This window comes from Lepidochelys kempii, chromosome 3, assembly GCF_965140265.1.
Source record: "Lepidochelys kempii isolate rLepKem1 chromosome 3, rLepKem1.hap2, whole genome shotgun sequence".
Lineage (NCBI taxonomy): Eukaryota > Metazoa > Chordata > Testudines > Cheloniidae > Lepidochelys > Lepidochelys kempii.
Genome location: NC_133258.1, coordinates 45,870,850 through 45,884,149, shown reverse-complemented (window position 1 = coordinate 45,884,149; position 13,300 = coordinate 45,870,850). Strand labels below are relative to the sequence as shown.

The 13,300-nt window shown below is 44.7% G+C and overlaps 2 protein-coding genes across 2 annotated transcripts in view; both read right to left on the bottom strand.

The window, feature by feature from the left end:
- The window catches only part of LOC140908768 (uncharacterized), a 53,279-nt gene extending 51,930 nt beyond the window's left edge, over positions 1-1,349 (bottom strand). The window contains exons 1-2 of the mRNA XM_073336642.1: positions 984-1,349; positions 267-377 (exon numbers count right to left, since the gene is read on the bottom strand). Coding sequence (XP_073192743.1) covers positions 267-377; positions 984-1,349 — 477 coding nt within the window. The remainder of the gene's footprint in view (positions 1-266; positions 378-983) is intronic.
- A 3,848-nt stretch (positions 1,350-5,197) lies between these two features.
- Positions 5,198-13,300, bottom strand: part of LRRC1 (leucine rich repeat containing 1) — a 113,776-nt gene continuing 105,673 nt past the window's right edge. The window contains exons 11-14 of the mRNA XM_073336268.1: positions 12,837-12,952; positions 11,834-12,006; positions 8,942-9,078; positions 5,198-6,423 (exon numbers count right to left, since the gene is read on the bottom strand). Of these exons, the coding sequence (XP_073192369.1) occupies positions 6,265-6,423; positions 8,942-9,078; positions 11,834-12,006; positions 12,837-12,952 (585 nt within the window). The 3' untranslated portion in view covers positions 5,198-6,264. The remainder of the gene's footprint in view (positions 6,424-8,941; positions 9,079-11,833; positions 12,007-12,836; positions 12,953-13,300) is intronic.

Here is a 13,300-nt window from a genome sequence, read left to right as displayed (position 1 = left end):
CCACTAACAGCTCTAGGAGCGTTGTGTACCAGTGCTGGCGGTGCCACGCCAGGGCGATGAGGACCACCACTGCCCTGTCCCTGTGTACCTTGAGCAGGACCTTGTGTACCAAGGGGAGCAGAGGAAAAGCATACATCAAGCCCCCTCCCCCCGGGATTGTAAATGCGTCCGTGACTGAGCCCGGGCTGTGGCCCTGGAACTAGCAGAAGTGCGGGCACTGGGTGTTGGCCCTGGTGGCAAACAGGTCTACCCGAGGAAACCCCCACCTGTGGAAGAGCAAAAGTACGACGTCCGCTCTGAGCGTCCACTCGTGCATGCGATATGGACCTGCTGAGGTAGTCCGCCAGCTCGTTTCGCACCCATGGGAGATACGACGCCTAGAGGTGAATGGCATGGGCTATACAAAAGTCCCAGAGGAGGATAGCCTTGTGACAAGGCAGCGAGGAACGGACCCCACCCTGCTTGTTTATATAGGACATGGCAGTAGTGTTGTCTGTCAGAACGGTCACGCTGTGACCACTCAGAGTGGCGTGAAAGGTCTGGCAGGCTAGATGGACTACCCTGAGCTCCTTCACATTGATATGGAGCGACCGCTCTGCTCCGGACCACAAGCCCTAAGGTCCCCCAAGTGAGCCCCCCATCTGTGGTCTGACGCGTCCGTCACCAGCATCAGGTCCGGTTGTGGGGAGGCAAAGGGGATGCCTTCGCAAACCACAGGCTGGGACTGCCACCACAGCAGGGAGTCTAGCATGTCTCTTGGGGCTGTCACTACCAAGTCCAAGGGGGTCCCTGCCTGGGCAGTACACCCGAGCGAGCCACGCCTGCAGAGTCCTGAGTCTCAGTCTGGCATGCCTGACCACGTGCGTGCATACTGCCATGTGGCCCAGCAGCCGCAGGCAGCACCTGGCCGTTGCCATTGGAAACTGGTGCAAGGAGGCCACCACTTGCTGGATAGCCCAGAATCAGGACACTGGAATGCTTGCCCTGGCCTGCACCACATCCAGGGCCGTCCCTATGAATTCCACTTTCTGCATGGGCATGAGAGTGAGCTTGGGGACATTGTTCCGTGAGCTAGGGCTCCTGGTCAATCTCAGGGACACCTCCACGTAGCCCCGCACTTCGGCTTCAGCTCGACCCCCCAGGAGCCAATTGTCGAGGTACGGGTAAACCCAGATCCCCTGCCTCCGTAAGAAGGCCACCACCACCGCCATGCATTTTGTGAACACCCGTGGGGCCATGGCTAGACCGAATGGGAGAACCGCAAACTGGTAATGTTCTTGGCCCATGGTGAAGCGCAGGAACTGCCGATGTGCTGGGTGGATGGCGAGATGAAAGTATGCGTCCTTCATGTTGAGGGCAGCATACCAGCCTCCCAGATCCAGGGAAGGGTTGATGGTGCCCAGAGAGACCATGCAGAACCGGACCTTGACCAGGAACTTGTTGAGCCTGCGCAGGTCTAAAATGGGATGAAGGCCCCCTTTGGCCTTTGTGATGAGGAAGTACCGGAAGTAGAAACCTTTCCCCCTTAGGCCGTGCGGCACCGCCTCTACTGCCCATGACTCCAGCAGCGAGAGAACCTTGCTCTCTGGGAGATGCTCGTGAGAGGGGTCCCTGAAGGAGGACGGGGAAGGGAGGTGGGAGGGAGGGAAGGAAGAGAATTGCAGCGAGTACCTGTTCCGTATCATGCGTAAGACCCAATGGTCCGACGTAATGCTGGACCATGCTCAGGAGAAATGGACCAGGTGGTTCAGGAAACAAGGAGACAGATCTGGTGACTGGTTTGGTATGCTGTCCTTGAGCACACCTTCAAAAGCCTGGTTTAGTGCCCGGCTGGGATTTGTGCTGACCATGGTTCTGACCTGGAGCATTATTGTTATTATTGCGTCATCGCCTATTATCCCTGTTATCACCTATGGTAAGGTTCATGCCTATGACGAGGCTGGTACTGGCGCTGAGGCGGAGGCTGCAGCTTAAAGGGCTTCCTCTGCGTCACCAGTGTGTGGATACCCAGCGACTTAAGTGTAGCCCTTGAGTCCTTGAGGTTATGCAGCCGCGCGTCTGTCTGGTCCGAAAAGAGCCCAGACCCTTCAAAGGGGAGGTCCTGAAGCGTACTCTGGACCTCAGATGGCAGGCCTGACTCCTGCAGCCAGGCAGAGCGCCTCATGACCACCCCCGATGCGATTGTTCTGACCGCCGTGTCTGCTGAATCCAGGGAGGCCTGGAGACAGGTCTTAGCTACTGCCTTGCCCTCATATACCAGGGCCGTAAACTCCTGTTGGGAACCTTGCAGGAGGTTGTCCTTAAACTTCCCCACCGCTGCCCAGGAGTTAAAATTATGCCTGTTGAGGATGGCCTGCTGGTTAGCAATCCTCAACTGAAGGCCCCCTGATGAGTACACCTTTCTGCCAAAAAGGTCCAGGCGTTTTGCCTCCTTGGCCTTAGGTGCCAGGGCCTGTTGACCAGGGCGCTCCCTTTCGTTCACCACTGAGACCACCAGGGAGCATGGACTTGGGTGGCAGAACAAGAATTCGTAGCCTTTGACGGGGCAAAGTACTTGCGCTCCACACCTTTGGCCGTTGGAGCGCTGGATGCCGGGGTCTGCCATATAGTCTTATAGTTCAATTGGATGGTCTTAATGAGCGGGAGCACTATTCTAGATGGACCTTCAGGGCTCAAAATGTCCACCATGGGGTCCTCCTGCTCAACCGTCTCCTCAGCCTGCAACCCCAAGTTCTGGGTGACCCTACGCAGTAACTCCTGGCGGGCTCTGTGGTCTAAGGGTGGAGGGCCAGACACCGCTGTTCCTGCCACCACCTCATCCGGGGATGACGAGGAGGTTAGCAGCTGCTCAGCCCGCTCTGGCTGGTCCTCCTCTCCCCTTCTCCCATGGGAGGGGCCTCTGGCTCAGGCTGGGAGACCTCGGGGTGACACCGGAGTTGGTGCTGGTCTCTCTGGTTTATCCTGGGGGGATGCTGGAGGCCTGGATACTGTAGCTTCTGGTGCTGTCGGGCGTCGGTGCGGGAAACGGGACCGCTGCAACAAGTAGCTCGCCCTGGATGGGGCCCCTTGGCACTGTTGATAAGCCCAAGGAGTCCAGAAGGGCCAATGACCTGGCGGCTCCCATTGGGGGTACCACCCCGTCTGAGGGTCCTTGCTGTCCGGAGCACGGTGTGAGTAACTGTAATGGCTGGAGTCGGCGCCGGACTGCAGTGACACTGACTGCAAAGGCCACTGTGGTGCCGATGATCTGTGCTGGCGGGAGGTCAATGAATGGCTCCTAACGGAACGGGAGTGAGACCAGCACCGATATCCCCGGGACCGGCACTGGCGTTCTCAGGACCGGGATCGGTGTCTGCGGGAGTCCTCCAGCAAGGGCCGTCTCAACTCCTCCCAGTGCCAGTCTCTAATCGGTGCCGGAGAGCGTCATGACTCTTCCGTTACTTCCTCGCGCCGACCCACTCCCGGTAATGCGACTTCCTTCTGAGCCGTGGGTAACTGGGAGTCCGCAGAGGCAGAGCTCGCCTGGGACCAACTCCGGAGCGATGCCGGGATGGTGTCCTCTAACGGCACACCATTGCCGGCTTACCCCTCAACGGCACCCGTGGCATGGGTGCCGGAGGATTCTCCCTATACAGGAGGGGGCTCGTTGCCGACAGCTCAATGAGGTCCTTTGCAGACTCAAAGGTGTGAGGCGTGGAGGGCTGATCCATTAAATCCTCGAGCCCATCGTCCGCATTGAGCTCACTTAGGCCTGGGCTCGGTGGGACTTGTGGTGCTCAAGCCACAGATGCCAGCGCCGGTACAGTGGCCTTCCCACTCTTATTGGTGCTTCTATGTGGGGAACATCTGCGCCTTCCTTTTGTCTGCGCCATGGAGGACGAGTGGTGCCGGGGCCTAGTCTGGTGCTCTGGGGCCGACAGCTTTCAGTATTTAGCCGGTGCCGGGTCTCCCGACGGCTCCGGGACACTACGCACTGAGGAACCTGGAGCCGGCGTCAGGCGCTCCAGGCCCGGTGGCTGCAATGCGGCTTCCATCAACAACTGCTTTAAACAAAAGTCTCTTTCTTTCTTTGTTCTTGGCTTGAACGCCTTGCAAATCTTACACGGCTCAGTTTGATGTTCTTCCCCCTGGCAACGTAGACACGAGCCGTGGGGTCACTAACTGGCATAGGCCTGCAGCACGTGGCACAAGCCTTCACCCCGTGGGCCTGAAGCGGGTGCTGGAAACCTCCAAGCACCTAATCATTTAAGTGTCCAGAACAAAGGTATGCTAACTAACTGATAACAGCTATCTATGAGAAAGGCTAAAGGATTGCTCTCATCCGAGAGAGAGGTTGTTCCAACGCTGCCACGGATGGCAAGAAGGAACCGGAGGGGGTCGGGCGGCAGGGGTATAGATGCACGGCGCAGTGGCACCACTCCCGGCGGGGCCTGCTAAGGGGAAACGTTTCCGACACTCATGCACGCGACGCAGGCTCACCTAATTGGAATGGACATGAACAAGCACTCGAAGAAGAATTGAAGTTTACAGTAGCCAGTTTCTTTGGCCTTCAAAATATTCTCGCTAACAATACAAACCGGACAAAGAATTTGCTCGCTGTAAGTTTCTCAAGTCTTCCTGTCAAACATTCAAACGTTTACAAGAAGGTTTAGTTCCAAATGATTATGTGCTGAGAAAGTAACAGGTTTATTTTGATCCAATTTAAGTCTGTTCATTTCAGTTATCAACTTGCATCTGAATGCACTAGGTATATTAAACCTGCGTTCTGAACCTAAAGGCTATTCAGTTGTCTACATGGGATAAGTTAGCAGTCTTGGTCCAGTTCCTAGTGGACACAATCAAAACTGACACCATTGTTTCAAGTCTCAGCAGAAGTGCCAAGAATTTAATATATATGGAGATTGAATTGGTCTGATATGTATGCCACAGTCCAGGAACATTGAGAGTGGCATCATGAGAAACCTTACAATGCAACTGTTCGTGTTGTATTTGCACTGCATTTGAGAGACTACTTTCTCCAACATATGTTAAATCTGGTACTTTCCACAGCATTATATTCAGTTTAACAGAGTTTACTTAACTTAATAAAGCCAGTGTTCACTTATTTAAGATGTAGCACAATAAAATGTACAAATAAAGTCAATTCGAATATTTATCATAGCAATTTTAATGATACAATAAAAAGCTACTGAGGCTTTCAGATTTTTATTTTATTGTGGTTTTATATGTAGATATAAAACCTGCAAAGCACTTTAAAAGAATATCACTCTTCTTGTGTCATACATAAAACTAGTTTCATACTGTGCTTCTGAAAGTCTAGTGTGCATTTTGTTCTGTTTATTTTACAAATGGCACATTCAACTTTAAAAGTGGGAGCATGAGTTTCTATTGACTGCAATCCATCATTGCATCCAAAGCAAGAGGTTTCCTTATGATTAAGTTAAAGTGTGAGTGCATTGTGTAATAAACAGTAGCAGTCTGGTCATTTAATCTCAACTCAGCATACAATAAAATAAACAGTTGTGCTTCACAAATTTGAATCCTGTGATATAAACATCAGTTTTCCTTCTTTTTGTAATACCCCAAAGGTTAATTACTGCTTGAAATGAACACTTCCAAACAGGCACGATTGTTTTAACCTTGCTCTGCCCAAGGCTTCTGTTTTCTTTTAAGACTGGTCTGACATACAAGACACATTAAGGCACAAGTGGGCAGTACAAACAACAAATGAATACAACTATCCATGAAACTCACGTTCTCTTCCACAAATACTAAAATATGTACCGATTAAGATAAATTTCTTTTTAAAAATGAAATACACCATTTTGTTATGAAACTCCTATACAAAATTTTAAAATTTACACCATCTGAGCTGCCAAAGAGTAAAAATGTATCCATTTTCCACATAAAACTATATTTCTCACCAGCATATCTAACAACTGGGAAGAAGATACCCCAGCACTTAGGAAAAATCATATTTCCCCACATGTAAGACAAAAATATGGCACTACCTATACAGTAGTGTACTCTATTTATTAAAAACAAACTAAACTATTAAAAGTACAATATTGATTTGTAGATTATTGGTTCAATGCCTGGCTGAGATAAGGCACTTTCTTCCAGTGATCAGCACCTTCCACATACAAGGAGATGATGAATCAGGTTCTGGTTAAAAACAAAGGGGTCTGAATGACGTCCCAGAAGACGACAGGAACATTTCAACAGCAGGGGAAGACACAGGAGGTAAAACCTGGAGATGTAACTCTACACAGAAGTGGTCACTCTGTCAATGGCATTAGTGACCTCGTTTTTGTTTGAATCCAGTCCTTTAGCAGCATTCATATCATTCCGTAAATTCTCCACTGTCTTTTTCATGTTCTTTAACTCTCCAGGATGTGGAGTGGCTCGCCTTAGAAGTGTTCTCTAAAAACAAACAGTGGAGTAAACGGTTTTGCTTTTGTCTTTTTGAACCACACACACTTTCAAGGTTTTAGCATTTAATACCAAATATTAGCTATAACATGATTTTTAAAAATCATAATGTTAATTTCAAGATGTGTTAATTTCATAGCTGCTTGTTGATGAAGTCAGTGAAAGAGGTCTTTTTGGGGGGGGGGGGGAGAACAGACTCTGGGCACATAATTTTCCTAATCTGCCCTATTAATTTGAAATCCACATCAAAAGAAGTTCCCAGTTGTGTGTGTGTGTGTGTGTTTGTGTTTGTTTGGGGGGGTGGGGGGGTCATGAAAAAACTATATGGGATTTTCAAAACCGCCGAAGTGATTTAGGAATTAATTCCATTAACCAAACAAAACAGATGCTTTTGAAAAAATCCCACAACACCTCTCTGTGATGTCTCTCTATATGGTCAAGTAAATGTTTGTGTGATGTTCTACTCTCCTTCCATCATCAAGACATGGATTAGATTATGTTTTGCCAAATAGATACTGAACTTGGAGGGAAAGAGAAGGAACATAACAGTTTATTTTCAGTAATTCTGTACCATCTCCTAGAGAAGGATATGTCCTTATGTTGGAATATGTGCAAGGAAAGTTGACAAAAGCTAAATGGAAAGATAATTTACTTGCATAATTTGAATAACCAGTGAATTACCTTTTAATTTTCTTTTTAAAAAAATCTATACCACATTAAGTATAACAGCATGAGTGTGTGTGCAGGTGCATATGTATATAATTTTTAAAAATAAGTATTTTGTGTACTATTTACATTATTACAGTAGCATTAGTGAACTATAAGGGGCATACATTGGGAATTAACGACTAGCTGAATAAAACACTTTTTTGATTAGATCACAAAATGATTTACATACATATTTTTTTTTCCAGTATCAAAAGTCGACTGCTTCAGGGCAGTCTGTAAATCCCCAAGTAATGTCCTGTACTTGAATTTTTAATAGTGTTTCAAAGTGCCTGCTGTTCTGAGTTCATTACAAGTGGTTCAATAAGAAGAGGTAGAAGTTTTAAGAGTTTAGTTAAAGATTCTTATTTCACAACTTTATGTGGTTCAGTTATGAAAAGTGACACCTTATTCAAAACGCAGTTCTGCTGCGTGCTGCCCCAGTCATATATGCTGCCTTCAGTGACCAAATTTAGTTTTACTACTTTTTACTCCAGTTAGCCCTGCACAAATGACACAACTGAAGAAAAGTAAACTAGATTATATTCCCCCTTGTGTATTCACAAAAGTTGCTTACTAAGTTTCCATCAGCTACCCCTGTGGAAACCAATATGAGGCAATCACAGCTGGCACAGATGTCAGGGGGACTAATCTGATCTGCTAAACCCTTTACTCCTGGTTCTGAGAAGGACATACCCTAGCTTGTCAGATCCCTCGTTCAGTTTACAGAGCAGGTAGTAAGGAAAAAATATATCTGTACACTTGTAAAATGAGCATATTTGATATGCAAGTGATTGTTAAAAATACTGTCTGTTTCAAAGTCACTCTTCAGAATAAAGCCATACTGCTAGCATGTCTGGAGTGTTATAATTAAGATCTTCTTGAGAGAGTACAGATCTGAAAATCCCCATGTTTGGAGATTTTTTAGATTTGTGTTTTGATGCAGGCTCACTTCAAATTAGGCTGAAGGCGAAGACATCAGCATGCCTCTGAAAATGTGCATGCAAAATTGGTACTATCAGCAAGTTTTGGGAGACATTTAGAAGTCTGCGGAAAGTTCTTTTGGCGCTAAAAGTCTCAATATTTACACGTAGCTGCTGTTAGTGAAGCAAAGCCATTACAAAAGAATGCTTTATTTCAAAGACCACCTCAAATTTTTTATTTCCAGGGAGTATGAAATGACCATTTAATGGAGGTCTCATAAGTACAGTGACAGATGCTCCCAATAGCCATTCTTCATTTGAGTTGGAAACAGCATGCACCAATGTGCCACATGCCATCTGATTATGGACACTATGTTGGTATCAATACATATGGTCATGAGATGAAGGAGGGGTAATGAAAGTGGGGGAAAAGACAAACATGATAGTGGGGGTAGAAAACTCAATGTGGACGAATGTCGGAGTGTAATAACTCAAAGTTACTGCCTAAAGGACATAGAGTCCAAGGCTTACACCTTCCACAGAGCAGAAGACCCTACTCCTATCCTGCTTTTGGAAAACTGGAAGGAACCATCCTAAAAAAATAAAGAAAAAACAGACTAAAATTTTCACAGTAAGAGAGTCTTGTTTTAGCAGAACTGAAAGTTGTATTTGATTTAAGCAGATAAACAATACCAAATTTAAAAAGCCTTTTTAAACTACTATAAAACCAATGTTTAACAGCTCTGCTATAAACATAGAAAGTCTGCTACTACTGTTAGAAACTTGGAATGTTTAAGGCAAGATGTAGACAGTTCAAACACTTTTTACTCTTTTGCATTTTAGTCACTACATGTGTAATAGCGTATGTTTGAGAAACGTACCATTTCATTATCCTCTTCATCTTTTTCATCATCTAAAAAGCGGATTGAACTGATTCTGTTTACTGCACGCTCATTCCAGGTTTCATCTGACATTTCAGTTACCAAGCTCTCAAATGCACCACATCGGGGCAGGTTATCTGTTATAATGGAAACAAACAAAGCTGAACCTTCTCAAGAAAGAACATGTTAACATACATTATGAGGACTTTGGGGTTTAATTAATTTCATTTTGCAGGGTTTGTTTTTAGTAATTTTTAACTTTTATGTAGATGTCCAAAAATTGGGTGGGTTTTGGGGCTCTTTGTATATAATATACATTACTAATTACATTACTTGTTACACTGTATCCTACTGTAACAAGTAATCTCTTGGTAATGTTACCTAGTGCACTTTAACTTAGTACTGTTTCAAACAGCACAACATTAAAATGCACTGGGGAACCTTTAGTGCACACCACCACCTCTATACAGGCCAATTAATGTGCAACATGTTAGTGAAGTTTAGACATCACACCCTTGTCTACATTAGTATTCCATATAGACAAGCCCTTAAGTACAAGTAACCATTTCTGGCATTTTTCCAGTGAAACATTCATTTTTTTGTATTGAGGGTGTTATCAGCTAAAACTGAAAATTAGAAGCCCTAATTATTACCTACTCATCCCACCCAAAATTCTACTGACCACTCACTTAGTCAAGCAATTTTATTTTTGACAGAAGAGAAAGCAGTTTTTCCATTATCAAGCATTCATCACGAAGGAATATGTAGAGTGCATGTGTTTGGTTAAAACTATAGTTTTGGATTAACTATCTGGCTAAGAAATGAGCCAAAAGGTTTGTAGCTAATCAACAGGCAACAATACAACATTTATCAACTCTCTGTCATTGGCTGACATGATGTCATGTTAAACAAGTGGATGAGACAGTGGCTGGTAATCCAAGAAGCTGGACCCACTACACTTATTTTGTTTACGTCAGGACTATGGTCTTGTGTGCCACCCAGTTTCCTACTGTGACAAAGTTCCTGCTCTATCTTGGTGGGTCTTGCGCTTATTGGTGGATTTGCTCACCTTAGAGCTTCACGGCAGCCCTCAGCTTGGCCGTTTTTCTGAATTCACAGTCCAGGTCGACTCCTCCTGTGTCTGACCAGGAGTTGGGAGATTTGGGGGGAACCCGGGCCCGCCCTCTACTCCGGGTTCCAGCCCAGGGCCCTGTGGAATGCAGCTGTCTAGAATGCCTCCTGGAACAGCTGTGAGACAGCTACAACTCCCCGGGCTACTTCCCCATGGCCTCCTCCCAACACCTTCTTTATCCTCACCATAGGACCTTCCTCCTGGTGTCTGATAATGCTTATACACCTCAATCCTCCAACAGTCCGCGTTCTCACTCTCAGCTCCAAGTGTCTCTTGCTCCCAGCTCCTCACACCACAAACTGAAGTGAGCTCCTTTTTAAAACCCAGGTGCCCTGATTAGCCTGCCTTAATTGATTCTAGCAGCTTCTTGATTGGCTGCAGGTGTTCTAATCAGGCTGTCTCAATTGTCTCCAGAAGGTTCTCGATTGTTCTGGAACCTTCCCTGTTACCTTACCCAGGGAAAAGGGACCTACTTAGCCTGGGGCTAAAATATCTGTCTTCTATTACTCTCCTATAGCCATCTGGTCCGACCCTATCACACTACCTATCAGTGACACCCCTCCTCCGCCCCCCCCTCCCCCCCCAAGAGTAGCATGCCTAAACCCCCTTCTCTAACCAGGCTATCTAGGTTCCACTCTTGCCACCCCCAAGCTTTCAAAAATCAGCCAGGTTCTCAAAAATCATGACATGGCTTTTTTGAAAATCATGATTTTTAAGCCAAACAAATAAAATCTTGGTGCTTTTTATTTGCCTTCTGGTTTGAGATTTTAGGATTCAGATTTTCAATCTTTGTCTCTGCAACTATGGGCACTAAAGGGTTAGGGGTTTTTTGGTTTTTGTTTTTAAATTAAATAGATTCTCATGTAATCCACGTGCCTCTTGGAGTTGGCCTTTAAGACAGACACCAAATATAGAGAATCACAAAAAAATTGTGAGAACCGACAACACTGAGCAATCACCACAGTATCTGAGTACCAATAAATAGCTGTTACTTTTGTGGGCATATCTGACCCTTCAGATATTGGGTTGCCACAGAAGTTCTAAAGACTCAACTGAGCCCCGAAGGGACTAGTTACACATGAGGGAACAAAGCAAAAGAGTTCGTAATTTAACTGACCCCACCAATCCCTCACCTATTCTTTTAAGACTGAAATACCAAGTTACTGCACAGTATTTACATTTGAGAGAAAGCCTGTTGACCCCTTTTTGACAGAATGGTGACATTCTAGGGATGATAATGCCTATTTTTTATGACATCTGCTATTAACTCACCTGGATTTTTCGAGTCAAAACTCAATCTTCAGCTTCCAACTCTGTTCCATAGCCACATACACAAGATTGAAAAACATATATCCACTTTGTACACATGTGCTTCACTACCGAGCTCTCATGGATTTGGGGGGTAACAAGATAATTATGCTTGCTTACTTTGTATTTTCGTTAAATAAATTCACACTTATATAACTGATGTAGAGGGGAGGTAAATCAATTTACTTAACAACTTACTCACTGGAGTTAAAATCTTTTGAGACAGTGAATAGTGAAAGGCAGAAGAGAAGCTCTTTAAAGGTGAACAACGAAAATGTTATCCGTTACCAAATATTAACTGTTTTTGTTATGTTTTTTTAAACAAAAGCTAAATAAACTAAAGATAAACTAAAGCTTTTTGTACAATGCTGAGGGGGGAAAGATACCAGACAGTAGATTTTTAAGATGACAGTTCTGCTGTACGTGGAAATGATTTTCAAAGTATACCATACCTTGGCAACTGGGCTCAGAAGGCATTTGAGGAAGTAAAACACATGTTAAAATTTTCTCTCCTGTTTCAGGGTCTGTGTCAGTCTGGAACATCAGCAAAGGTTGGGACTGGTTATCAGACAACCACAAAGCCTTCAGCTTCAAGGAAGTCAGTGACAGAGGAAGATGTATCAGCCTAATTTAAAAAGAAATGGAAAGTCTGAAATTTCAGGCCAGTTTCTAAGAGACTTAATAAATCAACCTGCCCAACTGGGCAGCGAACCAGTTGCATACCTGCATATGGTTTGATTTCAAGTAAAAATAAAGATGACTCAGCGAACTGGCTAACCATCTCACTTTATACCTTGTGCCAGGCCTGTTCTACTCAGCTGTTTCTCATTATGCTTAGATGTAATTTGGAGCAGGGAATGTCTTTTCATTGTGTGTGTACAGTGCTCACCATAATGGGGCCCTGGTTCAGGCCTCTACTTGTGCAACAATATAAACAACAAATAAATGAATCCAAAACATCACTGCATGACATGAGATCTGTAAGCCCAGTTTTTATGCTGATAAAAAAGTATAACTTCTGTTGTCTTAACATTTATATGATTAACCTGATTGTCAAACTTCCCATTTAGAAGGATCAGCTGGCATTAATGAGTCAATTCACCAGACTTCACCTGAAGCCAAGATCTCTTTGTTTTAATTTAAAAAGTCAGAAGAACATGAAGTGAAAAAGTTAGACTTTTCTGTTCCTGGCTGAAGAAAACCTGAAAGTCATGATTGGAATCCTATATTTTTATGTGTATTTGTCACAAAAGTAGTTTTGACACACATACGTATTGGCAGGGTTTGGAATTACATTTGGCCAGAGAGCAGGAACATATTGCCAATTTCAAAGTATTGTGAAATTCGAGTATAAGCTTTTTTTGCTGCTTCATTCTAAGACATCAAATCTACATGTCTTGACTGAGTATGAAGCAAAACCAGCATGGTAACAGGACACTATAAAATCTCTCTCACCTGTTTCCAGCTACATCCAGGACATGCAGTTCAGTGGCTTGTGAAATCTCAGAGGGAATTCGAGATAATCTGTTGTCACGCACAGAAAAGACATTAAGACTGCAGCACCCCCCAATCTATATTAAAAAGAGAGGAAAACTATTTTTGTTGCAGAACCATATTGTAAGAAAGGCATGTCACATAGATTGCACAGGATGTCACAGCTCATTCAAATTATAATGGCTTCAAGTCACAGACTGCAAATTAATAATATTAATGAGATAACAGATCTCTAGACAGTCTCTTTTAGTACTTTCATGAACAATAAGCTTGTAAAACTATAAAGTTCATTATTTAGAAACAAAGAGGTCAAGATTCTGCCTCACCTGTTCCTGCCTTCTGCTGCACAACCAATTATCTCAGCTGCACAGGTCATCTGTATGCGTCTCCCAGCAAATGTTAGTTTTTACCCCTCAACTTTTTCT